The 15855-nt window shown below is 42.8% G+C and overlaps 1 protein-coding gene and 1 long non-coding RNA gene across 6 annotated transcripts in view; one reads left to right on the forward strand and one right to left on the reverse strand.

Annotated features, from left to right (window-relative positions):
• The window catches only part of TSNARE1 (t-SNARE domain containing 1), a 495466-nt gene that overhangs the window by 308062 nt on the left and 171549 nt on the right, over positions 1-15855 (forward strand). For all 5 annotated transcript variants that reach the window (XM_062626956.1, XM_062626958.1, XM_062626960.1 and 2 more), the window contains one exon: positions 6209-6291. In XM_062626956.1, the coding sequence (XP_062482940.1) occupies positions 6209-6291 (83 nt within the window). The remainder of the gene's footprint in view (positions 1-6208; positions 6292-15855) is intronic.
• Positions 1-15855, reverse strand: part of LOC134167854 (uncharacterized) — a 1192997-nt gene that overhangs the window by 143355 nt on the left and 1033787 nt on the right. The gene's annotated exons all lie outside the window — the stretch shown is intronic.

A 15855-nucleotide genomic window follows, 5' to 3' on the forward strand; every position in this document is an offset into this window, starting at 1 on the left:
CCAGGGGAAGTTCAGGTTGGAGATAAGGAAGAAGTTCTTTACTGTGAGGGTGCTGGGGCACTGGCACAGGTTACCCAAAGAAGTTGTGAATGTCCTATCCCTGGCAGTGTTCAAGGCCAGGTTGGACAGAGCCTTGGGTGCCATGGTCTAGTGTGAGGTGCCCCTGCTCATGGCAGGGGGTTGGAACTGGATGATCTTAAGGCCCTTTCCAGTCCAAACCGTTCTGTGATTCCATGAAGGTTGTTCAATGCCTCAGTCCTTACCTCTGAGAGCCATGCTATGTTACTGTGTGGAAGAATTCAAGCTCTTCTGAAGTCAAATAAAAAGCTAGGTTCTTTCTGCCTTTTGTTGCAATAACCGTAGCTGATGATGACTCCTGGCACTGACAACTGTATTTCATTGCACCAGTCTAACCCAGTATGACCCATATAGCCTTAGTTTAGCATATGGGTGAGATCAGTTTATGAATTGTATAATGGTTTGGGTTGGAAAGGACCTTACGATCATCCAGTTCCAACCCCGTGCCTTGGGCAGGGACGCCTCGCACTAAACCATGTCTCTCGTGTAGAGTTTCTCACTTGATGCTTCCACTGAAGTTTCCACATGACTAACCCTAAGCCATTGTGAACTTCACTCAGGAAGAGCTGCCATAGTTTTCCTTCTCTTTAATATCACAGTTGTGCCTGAGGGTCTTTAGCTCGTGGAATAGCACTTGCTTAAAACTCTACAAGTACACAGCTATTAGAATGGGCAAAATTCATTTTCATGCTGAATGCAATTTTACTCCAAATTTGGCTTTTAATTAGTAAATAAGACTTTATACACTTCCAAAATGCCCTTTTCTATTATTGTCATTGTGTTTCTTGGTATATTAATTCTTTTTAGCCAGAAGTTGTAGTGATAGAAGAGGGTTAAGCTTATTAAAGCGCTAAAAATAAAAGCATCCAATGAATCCTGAGGGGGCCCATTTTGGTTCTTGCCAAGTGGAAGCACTTTAAAATTCTCATTCACAAGCTCAGTTTCCTGTCTTTCAAGCAGTTTCACTGAAAATGCTGCCTCATGAAGCCAGTCCACTGCTGTGGCTATAAAGACTCGGGTCCTAAAATCACAGAATGGTTTGGGTTGGAAAGGACCTTAAGTTCATCCAGTTCCAACCCCCTGCCACGAGCAGGGCCACCTCACACTAGACCATTGTCGCTGAAGGCTCTGTCCAGCCTGGTCTTGAACACTGCCAGGGATGGAGCATTTAACAACTTCTCTGGGCACCCTGTGCCAGTGCCTCAGCACCCTCACAGTAAAGAACTTCTTCCTTATATCGAACCTGAACTTCCCCTGTTTCAGTTTGAACCCATCACCCCTTGTCCTATTGCTACAGTCCCTGATGAAGAGTCCCTCTTACAGCATCCTTGTAGCCCTCTTCAGACACTGGAAGCTGCTTTGAGGTCTCCATACAGCTTCTCTTCTCCAGGCTGAGCAGCCCCAACTGAAAGGATGTCTTTTAGCTGGGAAATTAGAATTATCTGAATTCCTGGGTGCATTTGTTTGCAACCACCATCTGCTTCAGTGCTGCCCTGACACTCAGTTTAATACAATGGCAATCCCATCGCTTTAGGGTTTCTCTTTGTTTTCAAACTGCACCATAAATTTGGCATCAGCAGCTCAGAACAGAAAATTGTTGTGGGATTCAAGCTCTTTGGAAAATCCCAGCCCCGGGGCTGGGTTATCTCACCTGTTTGGGAACAGAATCTCTGTCCATTCATACTAATGCCTAAGGAACAGGTAGATGCCTCCAACAGGCTTTCTTCAGTCTACTGAAGAAATCCCCTCTGCGTTGGCAAGTAAGGTACCATGGCGAGGAGCCTGAAAGTGTGCAAGGTAATGCTGTAAACCATCGCTATCATTCAGCAATGATGCACTGAAATAGCTGTGAGTGACACATTCATCATTGACTTATTAGCATCATCGAGTTAAAGCTTATTTCCTTGTGATTTGACCCGAATTCTCTTTCCTTCCCTTGCTTTCCTGTGTTAATCAGCAAGAATATCTGGTTAAATTGTGTTACATATTTATGTCTCATTTTTGTTTAGAATTGTTTTCGGGTGATTTTGTTCTAGTTTCCCCCCCGTGTCTCAGGATTTCAAGTTGCTTCAAAAAGAACATCTAAATGGGAGTTTTGCTTATTCCAAGGCTGGTATTCTGTTAGGAGAATAAGTGAGCAGAAGCAGTGCCACCAGGGTCCAGCCTCCTCCTGTACCATCGCATCAACTCCTATATAGCATGTAGCACACGCATCCATCCTACTTGTGAAAGCCTGTGGTGGTAAATAGGTGGATGATGTTTGCAAAACACACTGCAGAACATGTGATTAGCCCATTCCATGCGGTGCTAAGGGGGCGTTCACAGCGTTTAATTTTATCTAAGGAAGGCAAATCTCCTTAGGCCCCCCTGCAGGCAGTGAAAAGCACTGGGTTCCTATGGAGGGCTATTTAAAGACATTAAATTAAGCTCCTTCTGTGATTTCTCCCTGCCCCAAGAGGAGCACAGACAGATTACTCTTGGTTTAGTAAGATAGCTTGCATAAATCTCTCCTCTGTAGCTCTCCTATGCATAAATGATTGATTTTCTGAGGACCATCAGCCTTTATGAGGCAATGAGTAGTTAAGTGTGTCCTCACAAAGATCCTGGGAAGCATCAGGTACATGAGCAAGTTCTATTACTTTGATTAGGTCAGGCTGAATAGGGCTTGGAGCAACCTGCTCTAGTGGAAGGTCTCCCTGCCCATGGCAGGGGGTTGGAACTGGGCGAGCTTTAAGGTCCCTTCCAGCCCAAACCATTCTATGATAAGGCAGTTTCCCAAATCCCCCCATCCCTTCCAAATCCCATCACAAATTAACTTAAAAGTGAGGTGCTTTTCTACATAAACGTCTGTTTTTTAACCCAAACGCATGGTCAGCTTTTGTGTTTCTGAAAATAACAGGTTTCTCAGCAGGATATGTTCTTAGTTTTAGTTCCATTTTTAACTTGTTTCTTCTCTTCTCCCCAGCCTGACACGTGCCATAAGTTGGCTGTAGGAAAGTTATGGCTTGTTGAAGTTCTGAGTGATCGGGATCTGAATTTCAGGTCTTGTCTCAGTGGCTAGATGTTATGGACTTCCACAGGGCATAGTTTGGATTTCAGGCAAAACCAATCTGGTTGACTGTGCATCATGTACTCATGCTTAACCACAGAAGTAAATACTTGCCAACAACCAGGCAAGTAAGAATTTGTCACCTTGGTTGAGTGACAAGTTATACTGACTGATGCATCCTGTCAGTGTGAATGACATACTGACTCTTGATTTCTCTGCCTTGTGCCCTGTTTCCATATGCAGAGAGGCTTGTGTATAGTGCTGGAAATTGGGCTGGGGCTTGTAGTCACCAATTACACAGCACTGTAGGGCAAGGGGTAACGGGTTAAAACTTAAACAGGGGAAGTTTAGATTGCATTTAAGGAGGAAATTCTTTCCTGTTAGCGTGCTGAGGCACTGGAATGGGTTGCCCAGGGAGGTTGTGAATGCTTCATCACTGGCAGTGTTCAAGGCCAGGTTGGACAGAGCCTTGGGTGAGATGGTTTAGTGTGAGGTGTCCCTGCCCATGGCAGGGGGTTAGAACTGAATGATCTTAAGGTCCTTTCCAGCCCAAACTGTTCTATGATTCTATGGGAACACATAAAGCCCACAGATCTGCCACTTTTCAGCTCTTTCTCAAATCTAACCAGAAAACATCGCTCTGCTTTAACTCATAAAATACATTGAATGAGCAATTACTGATTTGTGTGGCAGTCTCAGTTGTCTGGTTGGAAAGACATGAGGGCCTACCCTGGAGTTGTGATGTCTGTTGTCCAGAGAAGCTGTGGCTGCCCCATCCCTGGCAGTGTTCAAGGCCAGGTTGGATGCGGCAAGCGTTGGAACTGGATGAGCTTTGAGGTCTTCTCCAACCGAAAGCATTCCATGATTCTTTTTAAACAGAAGTGTTGATACCAGTTGCAAGTGATAGAACTTGTGGTGATGTGCTATGAGGTTTTCCTTGTAAACTTGCCTAGACCACCACTATTATCAAGTAATAGGTTGAAATCTGTTTACTTTGTTTTACTCACAAGAAACACCTTGTTTCTCAGGCATACCTGTTTGAGGTAGACCCCAGGTAGATCTTCTAAGGCTCTGCAGAAGGAAATTGGATATTTCTTCATAGGCAGAGGCTGAGTTCCTTAAAAGCTGTTTGATCTCTTCCTGCTGAGTCCTGAATGCAAGGAAAGCATGAGGGGAGAGGTGATACCAACCAAGGTCCATGATGTTAAAAGCATAATAAAAATTGTCTGAGAAGCATTTGATATAGCAAAGAAAATTATGCTGTATCAAACTATGGAAGTGCTGGCCATGTGTTTTTTCTTTCTCATGCAGGAGATACTTGAAAGGGGCTGCAAGGTTCCTGGGGAGGGCCTCTTCATCAGGGACTGTAGTGTTGAGAGTGCAAGGGTGTTGAGTTCAAACTGAAACAGGGGAAGTTCAGGTTGGAGATAAGGAAGAAGTTCTTTACTGTGAGGGTGGTGAGGCACTGGCACAGGTTGCCCAAAGAAGTGGTGAATGCTCCATCCCTGGTGGTGTTCAAGGCCAGGTTGGAACAGAGCCTTGGGTGACATGGTCTAGTGTGTCCTTGCTCATGGCAGGGGGTTGGAACTGGATGATCTTAAGGTCCTTTCCAACCCAAGCCATTCTCTGATTCTACTACTGCATGCATTATCTAAAATAAAAGGAATAGAAATCCATCTACCCCAGGAGTTATGCAAGTCTTTTAACAAGTTTCAAAGTGTGAAGATGAAGTGGTTTCATTCTGTGTTTCTTCTGGTTTGTGTTTTTTTTTTTCTTTTTTGCTATATTTTTGAGTTATCAGAAATGCACGATGATTTTAATGGATTTTCAATGCAGTTTCACTTTAAAATGGCAAAACATTACCACAACCACTTTCTTCCAGAGTTTATCTGTAAATCCTCATTTCTTTACCCGCTACAAAAGTGGCCAGACTAATTAACGTTCTTTCCTTCAAAAAATGAAGCAATAAATTAAATCTTTTGTGGCGTGTATTAATCCTACTCCTAATGCCATCAGTTGAAGAATTTCCATTAATTTTATTAAGGATTAGGGAAAGCACCGAAACCTTAGTTTTTCATCCATTTTCCATCTGTGGTTTTGTTCCTCTTGAGCATTTTCATATGCTTCATGTTGCAGTATCTGCTTGAGAACACACAGAAACACACCAAGCTCACGTCCTCTTCCATTGTGGCAAGAAATTATTGGCTGCGCATCTTTTAGGGGACAAGGTGGTCTAAGATTTCTTTTGGGAACACAAGCCCTTATTGGCGGGTTCTGTGCCATAGATGTCTTGCTTTCTAAGCAAGTCAAGATTAATGATTAAGGTCTGGAGCCAGAATTAATCCTTGTCTGATGGAAGTGAAGAGCTGCCAGCTGCAATGTGTACTTGATAATCTTTATTTTCCAGTCTCCTTTTGATTTCTTCCTCAGCTTCCCCCAACATCAGACCTAGCCAGTCGAGGCCTGAGATTCCTCTTCCTTAATATTAGGTACAAGCAATGTCTCTCAGTGTGAAGCATCTGATCAGACCTCGCTTGCAGCTTGGCAATTAATCCAGGAGTTTAGGTGGTGATTCGTCTTATCTGATCAGCAGCAGGCAGCTAAGGTAGAGTGTGATGAATCTCACACTATGGACTTGGCCTTTGCGGAGTGTGATAGTGTCTCAGATGACTTGCTTAAGTGCAGGCTCCTGGGGATGGTCAGTAATGCACATGTACTTGATTGAGGTGCTAATAATGAGATAATTTCAGATACAGTTTGCCATGTCCCTTCTTTTATTTAATCTAGCAGATTTACCTGTCTTGAGCAGCTTTCTTTTGAATTCTCAATAAGTCTTCACACTGGTTTCAGTGGGAATGGCATGAGCTGCTAACTTCTGGGGATACATGGATAGATACCGGTCATACAGCCTCTGACTGATGGATTAGGTGTTCAGCAAAGCGGGTGGCATTCCTATTTCCCTGTAGTACTACAGCTTGCAAACAAGAACCAGCTCATCTCTTTATGCTCTATTGCTGTTGGTATCAACTCTTTGTTTTAGGTTTCCACCCTGTAACGATCTTCTGTTATCTTAATTTGCAGATAGCATTGAAGCCAACATTGAGACTGCATCTTCTAATGTAGAATCAGCGAACGAACAGTTGGCAAAAGCCAGTCAACACCAAGTAAGTGGGCCTAAAAAATCCTGTGGATCCATTCAGTAATAGTAGTTAAAATAAAGAGAACACTTGGCTGACGTGAGCCACATGGGCTGCAGTGGATTTGTGCTACCTGGAAAGATGATAAAGCATACTCTAAGTAAGAGCTAAACTTTTTTTCTTACATATATGATTAAATCACTGTAGCATCAACAATTTGCTTTAAAGTAGTCATTAAGAGATGTGCATATTAAAGAGTCATTTCCCAGTAGGAAACTCAACTCAAATTAGCTACTGTTGTTCTTGGAAAGATTGTCATAAAAAGTGCATCGTTTCAGTGAATATGTGCTTCTCATTGGAGTGTTTCCCTATAATCAGGCAGCAGTGCTTTTCCGAAACAGCTCAGCTGTCAAAAGACATGATGTGCCTGGCGAATAATGGCTGTGGGAATGGTGTTCAGCACTTTTTTTAAAGGCAATTTGAGGGTAGGGGCTTGGGGTTGGATTTTTCTTTGTTGGAACAAGAATAAAACACTCACGCGCTCAAAAAACCACCCAAACATTAATCTTTTTGAAGATAGCTTGACCAGAAAGAACTCTTTGATAGTTACAGTTAGTACTTCCTAGGGATGAAAGGGCAGAGGAATGGCAGGAAACGAACAAAGAAGAAATTGTTCTTGCTTGCATTGGATTGACAGAATAAAAGCTGTTAGTTTCCTTTTTTTATTCCTCAATCATAAATCATTTTGTTGAAGTCCAAAGTGATTTTCATGTATCTGGAGTCTTGTTAGGACAAAATGTAACTGAGGTCTGTGTGAGTACATAGTGCCTCCTTGTTGGTCTTTGGACACAATGAATTGTGAAGGCCTGGGGAAAACCTCCAGACCAAAGGAGTAAGAGCCACAGGCCTTTTTCTCCACTGAAAAGGAGTAATGTCATTTTACATTATCTACAGCTCTGGTAAAACATACTTTGCCACTTGTCGGTAATAGGAACAACTTTTGCAGAACTGAAATACTGCAAGAAACTAAGGGTGGTCTTCAGCTGTGTTCTGGTTTTAAAGGCATATGCATTCAGGATAACGCGCATCACGCTGCACGTAATCCTGCAGTTGCTTTGAAAATGACCTGTTGTGTTTTTACTGCGTGAAGTCTAAAATGAGACTAGAATAAATCCAATACTTGACAGTAAAACCGATCACAAAGCTGCAAATGAGTTAATGACAATTTTGGCTAAGAAGGTCAAAGAGTAGTCAGGCAGAAAATGAGTACAGCACAGTGTAAAGGATCTACTTTCTTCAGCAAGCAGGAGCGGCTGAAATAGCCTGTCCAGTTAGGAGGTGCTTTATTCCTCAGATACGTTGATCATGATGAAGATACAGCCAGCATTAGTCAGTAAACTGCTGCTAAGGGCATTAATATCCTATAAATGACATAAATTAAGGCAGAAAATGAGGTGAAGTTGTGTCTTTGATCGCTGGCCTGTTGGATGGGGTTTATCAAGTAGCATTTGATGCCTCCTCTGTTACGTGTTTTGATACGTGTTCATTTTATATCCAAAAGGACATAGTCTTCATAGTGTGACAAGAAGGGTCCTGATCACACAGCCCTCAAGGGCTTTTGTAGGAAGCAGCGTTGGTACCACTTGCATCCATATGGATAATGTGGTTGTCCTTCTGGGTTGTATGTGTGTCTTTGGCTGCTTTGGAAGGATCTAGGATGGATTTGAAGAATGGTCAGTCGGATGCCTTTGTGGGTGAAGTGCTTTCAAGGGAGCTGCCATAGGTTTATGCACTTTATATTCCCTTTGTATTCTCGTGTGCTGCTCAGAGATCAAAAGCACAGGCTGTGTTTTAAATCCAACTGGGTAGTTTGCCTGCTTTTGTTAAACTGCCAGTTCATTAATGTATTTGGCTGTAACCTACGACCTCTAGTACAGTGTGATTGTCCTGTAAATGCAGACATTTGTTATTTATTCCTTTTTATGTGTATATATGCACATAAATCTGTGTGTGATTCCTGTTTTTATGTGTATACCTATAAAAATAGGTGTGTGTAGTATTTTTAAGAGTGTATGGACAAACATATGCATAAATAGAGAAATCAAAAATGTCAACATCACTGAAACATTCAAGTTAAGGCCTCCCCTATACCTTAATAAATGGATTTCTGTCAGGAATGAAGATTAAGTGACTGGTTATAATGTTTGCATATAATGCAGTGCAGTCACTTCAACAATACAACTTGGAGCACCAGTCCCGACCTGTATGTTAACATAACAAAGCATCCTTTAACTAGTACAGAATAAGGCATTTAGGTTCCCTGAAATGATAGAAATGTTTAAACAAATGTAAATATCTTCCTGCCGAGCTCCTTTGCTGCATTCTAAGTTTTGTAAGGTGCTCCTTCATCTTGAGATGTGTGTGTTAATAGCAGTGTTTCATTGCTTTGTGTGAATTCTCATGTCCCCCATCTAAACTCTTTGCTCACCCTATAACACCCTTCCCCCCTCAATGTAAAACAATAATAAAGAACATATGTGGGAAATATATGGTAAGTAAGGTATTTAGTGGTGGTAAGTAAAGGATGGACAAGGCTGTGGGGTGGCTCAGTGCTCCCTGCAGCCAGCCCAGGGAAGGGAGCAGCAGGTGGTTATGCAAATACTTCTGCTTCCTTCCTTTCTGTTCCCTTCCATCTCCTACCCCATGGGCTTCTATCTTCTTTCTATCATCCCCCTTTTCAATGGATACACACATGCAGGCTTCATCAGGGGTGTATGTGCAACTCTTTGCTGGTCATAAATAGGTGAGATACCAAATCACAACCGTTGTGTCTCCATGTGACACGAGGCAGATGGATTCAGCACAAGGGTTGGGAACTGTTGTTACAAGAGTAGGACGAGACAGCTCAGTGATGTTCTCAATCTAGCATCATGATCTTGATCTTAGATGCCACATGAAGTTCCTGACTCCATGTTGGGTACCATAATTGTCAGCCACATAATAGTCTGTAGTCTCTAGTCTCAGATGTAGGCTTCACCCTCTGACAGCAACACTTCCCTGCTTCATCAAGTAAATTCACTAAGGACTTGGTTGCAGTAAGATATTAGAGAGACTCTATGGACCATGTAGAAAACAGAAATGCCCGTTATGCCTATCCATGATGTAGAAAAAGTTTAGTTTATGGCATATTCACTTTATTTCCATATTTTTTCCTTCCTATTATAAATCATTGTACATGTTCTGATTTCAGCACTGCTTGATTTATATTGGGTGAGAGAGACTTGCTATATTTGTGCTGGAACAGAGGATGTAATAGATGAACTTGTAATTAATCATGAGCAAAAAAAAAGTCTTGCATCCCAGAGGCATAAAAGGTTTAGTGGGGATTGTCAGAGCTTTGGAAGAAATAATTCATATTTTTAATTATTAGCAGATTTTTTTCCCCTCATTTTAAATTACTGTCATTACAGAATAATTGTTTGTGCTTAAACTTATTTTTACTGTAAGTTTCAATTAAGCTGGGCCACTGCATTATCTGCAGGAACACAAAGGATCAAAATGCAGATGAAAGTATAAATGCTGGATAATGACACCAGAAGTAGAGCAACAGTGGTCTGTTTCCATTGGAAATCCCTCTTAGTCACAGAAACTTGACAGTTTTGCTTTGTTTTTTCCATTTTTAAACTTGAATATTCAAGTTTAGAAAATGACTGAAAGGCAAAAATGTCCATCAGAGAGAAGCCAGAAGAAGCAATCTCCTGCAGTAAACTTGCTTCAGTAGGGGTCTTGTTTCTTCTGCATAAGAGAAGGCTCAGCAGGCACCTTGCTCTTTACAGCTACCTGAAAGGAGGTTGTAGTGAGGTGGGGTCAGTCTCTTCTCCCAAGTGACAAGTGATAGGACCAAGAGGAAATGGCCTCAAGCTGCACCAGGGGAGGTTCAGATGGAGCTGAGGAACAATTCCTTCCCCAAAGGGTGCTCAGGCATTGGAACAGGCTGCCCAGGGCAGGGCTGGAGTCACCATCCCTGCAAGAGTTCACGCACCGTGGAGACAAGGCCCTCATTGACATGGGTTAGTGGTGGGGAACTGGTTGGACTTGATGATCTTGAAGGTCTTTTCAAACATAGTTGAGTCTAAGATTCTATGTTTCTGTGATTCTTGGACCTAAAGCAGAAATGAGGACCCTTGTCATTTAGTACCTAATAGCCCAGATTTGTCTCCTGAAATGTCACTGCCCATGCCACTAGAAAAAGAAAGATTAATCTCATCTGTCTTAAAACACCTATTTTAGCATAGGTCAAACTGGTCTCTGGAAGATAGGGATTTATTGGACCGAATATGAGTGTGTTTGGTGGAGATGCGTGTCTCAGTTTAGTGTCTGGACTCACTTTATAACCAGGAGGAGGAATTTCTTCCAGCATGCCTTTATCATCTCATAGGAGATGTTTGGCGTAGGTTTGATGACCTCCTCTGTGGAGATGTCTGTTCTCTCCTTTGTCTATAAATCATAGAATTGCAGAACCACAGAGTGGTTTGGGTTGGAAGGGACCTTAAGGTCATCCAATTCCAAACCCCCTTCCATGGGCAGGGACACCTTCCACTAGACCATGTCACCCAAGGCTCTGTCCAACCTGGCCTTCAACACTGCCACGGATGGGGTAGCCACAGCTTCTCTGGGCAGCCCATTGTCTCACCAGCCTCACAGTGAAGAATTTCTTCCTATTACCTGATCTAAATCTATCCTCTTTCAGTTTAAAGCCAGGTAAAGTCCAGACAATAGCAATTACACTGCAAACATTTCAAGACAAACTGAATCCCATGCTTATCACCTATCCCTTTATTAGGGAAAGGGGAAATGAGGATCCCTGATGGTCTGAGTACCTTTGAGATTAGCTCAGGTATGCAGAGCATCCCAGAGAGGGTCTGGCTGCAGCAAGATGAGCAGTTTTACTTAACACAGTTTGTTCACAGCTTCCTGCAGGTGGATTAAGAGGAAGAAAAAGCTTCAAACACAGGCTCCACAGCTACATATTAAACCAGTTACTCTTTTTGACATGAAGTTTGGCCTACGTTCAGCTTGGCCGCACTGACTGAAGGACTCTGTGTGCTGTTGAAGCTAATTTGTTTTGGAAGAGCTGCTTGTGTAGCTCTGATTAATGCTGGTAGCTCTCCTTCCCTGTAGCCTCTGTGGAAGTCAAGCTAATTTGGATTCGCTGGCATCGCAAAGGAAAGCAACAGTTCAGTGACCCACTTGCCTAGTCTAAGAACAATGAGGGTTTTTTTTCCTGTAAAGAAGCAATCCCTGGGTCTGTCTTTCAGGGATACACAGAGAGGCACTTCGAAGGCTGGAGCTTTAAGGAAAAAAAAGCCTCATAAATCTGTGGCATTTGCAGAGAGATCTTATTGCCCAGGGACCGCCAATAAAGGGCCGACTTCAATTTTGCGCACATAACTCATTGGTATTTTAGAAACAAAAGAAAATTTGGGTTTCAAAAAACACTTTCTCAAGGTGTTTGAAATATAAGAGGCGATGCTAGAGTCCTAGAATAATAGAATGGTTTGGGTTGGAAAGGACCTTAAGATCATCCACTTCCCATCCTCTGCCATGGGCAGGGACACCTCACACTAGACCATGGCACCCAAGGCTCTGTCCAGCCTGGCCTTGAACACTGCCAGGGATGGAGCATTCACAACTACTCTGGGCACCCTGTGCCAATGCCTCACCACCCTCACAGTAAGGAACTTCTTCCTTATCTCCAACCTGAACCTCCCCTGTTTCACTTTGAACCCATCACCCCTTGTCCTGTCACTACAGTCCCTGATGAAGAGTCCCTCTCCAGCATCCTTGTAGCCCCCTTCAGACATTGGAAGCTGCACTGAGTTCTCCACACAGCTTCTCTTCTCCAGGCTGAACAGCCCCAACTTTCTCAGCCTGTTTCTATATGGGAGGTGCTCCAGCCCCTGCTCATCCTTGTGGCCTTCTCTGGACTTGTTCCAACAGCTCCATGTCCTTCTGATGTTGAGGACACCAGAACTGCACACACTGCTGCAAGTGGGGTCTCACAAAAGCAGAGCAGAGGGGCAGAATCACCTCCTTCAACCTGCTGGTCATGCTTCTAAAATAACTTGCCAATTATAAATACTGTGATAATGAAGGTTGTCTTTTCTTCCCTATGGGTATGCCCGAAGACCTTGACTTACATTAAGTTAGTTTGAAGCTAATAGTTTCAAAACTATGGTGTACAGCCTGTTAGCATCACAATGTGATGGGATTGCACCCTGACATCTCCTGCAGCAGCTGCCCAGCATGCTGTAGAGCCACAGTGAGATGGCGTGTTTGGAATATCTTGGTGTAAACACAGCTTTATAGCTACTGAATCTCCTGGGATAAGAAGATGTTACTTGTTCATAAGGCAAATTCGTGACCGAGTTGCAGTGATGATCTAACTGTATCTATAATAATAATAACTGTATCTATAGTTGTGATCTAACTATAAGATGCAGTTTATACAGTCAACCTCATGTTGCTGTTCCTCAGCTGTGTCTGTCACCACCATGAGCGTGGCTGAGTTTGCTGCTTCTTTGGGGAATTAACACTTGGAAGGTTTATTCAGGGGATTATGAAGCTATTCTTTCTTCTGGCATTTTCTGCTTGTGAAAGTGATTGGAGCTGAATTAAAGCTGCAATAAAAACTCAGAGCTCTGTAAGGACTCCAAGCAAAAGCCATTACTGAAGTGACTGTGTAATTACATGACTGAGCCTTAATCCTCATCTTCAGCAGCAGAAGGAAACTTTGCCACCATCCAGAGCCCTCATGATTCTGTGCCATGACCTTCAGTTAGTAAAAGAAATCCTCCCCAAACTGCCTGATTCTCTCAAAAAACAACCAACTTGCAAAGTCCCTTTCTATTTTGCTGTTTCTCAGTCCATGGCAACACACATCAGCTCAGTTCAGAAACCTCTGCCTGAGCTTCCCACTCAAAACTCATCTCTTCAACCTCAAAGCATCTTTCCTCCCATAGCACTTGTTTTCCCTTCCACTCTTTCCCTCTCCCATTAATGCATATCTTTTCATTTTCACTCTTAATTCCAATGTCTCAGTCCTCCCCTGTTGATGTATGGCAGGCAGCAACACTGCTGCCTCAAACAGTCCGTACCCTTATAATGATTGCACTGATTTGCCTGGCCAGATTGCTCAAAACCTGCCACACAGAGTCATAGAATAGAGTTGGAAAGGACCTTAAGATCATCTAAGGTGTGCCTATCCTGTCCGTGGGCAGGGACACCACACACTAAACCATGTCACCCAAGACTCCATCCAACCTGGACATAGGGATGTTTGCCATTATCACCTATCAGGTATGCCCCCCAACATGGTCTGTGGATGTAGAGTCTTGAACTCCTTGCTGCATGCATGCCTCTGCTTTCAGGCTCCTTTTGTCTTATCAGTGTGCTGTGGCCTGCAAGCAAGGCTGTCCAGGGCAGTGCCTTGAACAATTAGTTTCACCCTTTATTCCCCCTCTACAAATAGGCAGCAGCAGTAGGCGATTGGGATAGTAGGTGGTTGCTTCCTTTTCTCCTTGTTCCATTGGCTCCCTGTGAAAGGCAGGGTGAGTTTTCAGATTTGAGTGTTCTATTTTGAAGCAACTTCTGTTTGAGCAAGGTTTTTTAACTGTATTTTAATGCAGCCCATTTACAAAACAGCTGCTTACCGTAGGAAATGGTGTTCAAGTCAGTGACAGTCCAAGTGACAAATGAGCTGCTTGAGCGCAGCAACTTAACCTCGGTGAGGTCTGAGCCGTAACATTTATTTAAACCTATCTTCTTTTTCTGTAAATAATGGATCTCTGTGATCAAATATTTATTGAGGAAAGGCTTTGTTTAGCGCTTTTGGTTGTCATGCAGTTAGTTGGGTGCTTTTGCATGTGAAGGTAAAATCATTCAGGCTATTTGTAATCACAACTGAGCATCTCCTCAAGAAAAGAGAGTTGACTCATCCGAGCGGTAGCTTATTCTTTCTTTCCTTTGTTATAAACCATTCCCAGTAGGCTTTTGGGAGGAAAAAAAGGAAGTTAAAATTGTCTATTGTGAGCTCACTCATTCAAAAGGGAAATAGTAAAGGCAAGAGTGGAGGACAAGGGAAGGATATGATGGCAAGGTTGGGAGCATATTTAGTGGTGGGGCATTGCTTTGGCTGATGAGAAGTGATGAAGCTGCTTTGGCTGGTGAGAAAGTGAATGGGTAGGCTGAAGTCTTCACTGTTTCCCTTGGTGGTGTGCAGCACTGAGACTGTATAAAGGCAGGATTTAGGAATATGTAGGTTACATTATACATGGTGATCTGGATTCAGTATTCCAAAGGCAAGGATTTTGTACGTGGAAGCTGAACAAGTCTCATCTGTTCAGAGGTGGCAGAAGGAAATCATGTTCTGTCTTTTGTCTTTTCTATTTCATTTGTTTAACAGAATCTCTTTCCAGGGTGCGGTTTCACTTTGAGGGGTCAGAGATTAAAAAGCAATTTTCCCTCACTGACAATTGCATAAACTAGTGAGTTACATTTCTCTTAATGACCTCGTTTAACAGGAGTGAATGGAAATCCTTGGTTACTGAGTGGAAAACCACGCTTAGAGTCATTCGTATGCCCAGTGGCAGCACATGTAATCAGTTGCATTGCCCAAAGGTCAAAGCTCTGAGAAATAGTATTAAAATTGCTTCTTAATGGGATAGGAATGCCAGTTGTGAGGAATATTAGCACTGGAATGTATATCTAACCTGGATCTAAGGAAAACCAGGAGCAGAAACTGAGTATCCTGGTCTGAGTCCCAGCTGTGTAGCCTAAAGCAGTATTACACTGGGCTGTGAGCTTGTCAGATCTCATCAAGTAGCAAAATAGTTGAGCTTGGTCAGTGTTCACAATGGAAACCTCTGCTGAAAGCCTTCACATGCAGGCAGCAGTGGTTTTCTATTCACTTCCTTAGTGATGCCTTTCTGGTATATGGACACTGTCCAAACAGTGCCACCATTCCTAAGGCATACCATCAGGTTTTGATCATTAGCCTCAGTAAAGATGCCACATTGCTTTTGAAAGGCACACAGAAACTAATGGTTGAGTTCTAGTATGAGGATTTAGATTCTGATTTCTGTACCTTGATCTTTACTTGATTCTCATGAGCATCAGTTTATCAGCCTATCTTTTTCAAGGGTATAATGTAGGGACCTGTAGTTAGCATAGAGTCATTTCATCTGCCTTGGTACTTAAAATTCAGGCAGCTAGTCCAAGACAAGCTAAGCCTTTGCTTCACCTCTGGGAGACAGTTCATCCTGCTTCTCTTGGCTACCTTGGTCTGTGATGAATAATGACTTTGAGATGAACATCTTGACTTCATTGCGATAGACAAGAACCTTCAAAAAAGCACTTAACTGCTAGGTGGATAGGGTTTGATTTCTTTTCCTAAAAGTAAATATTTAGTATCCTCCTGTGCTGAGTAGGGAATCCTGCCGTGTTCCTATTTTCCACTATGGAAGTCTGTTGTTCCTCCCAAAATCACAAGTGACTTCTGTCAGATGTGTTTAAATATTACAGAGATGCTGG

This window comes from Pezoporus occidentalis, unplaced genomic scaffold (assembly GCF_034315485.1).
Source record: "Pezoporus occidentalis ecotype Australia unplaced genomic scaffold, CSIRO_AGI_Poc_V1 ctg3, whole genome shotgun sequence".
NCBI lineage: Eukaryota > Metazoa > Chordata > Aves > Psittaciformes > Psittacidae > Pezoporus > Pezoporus occidentalis.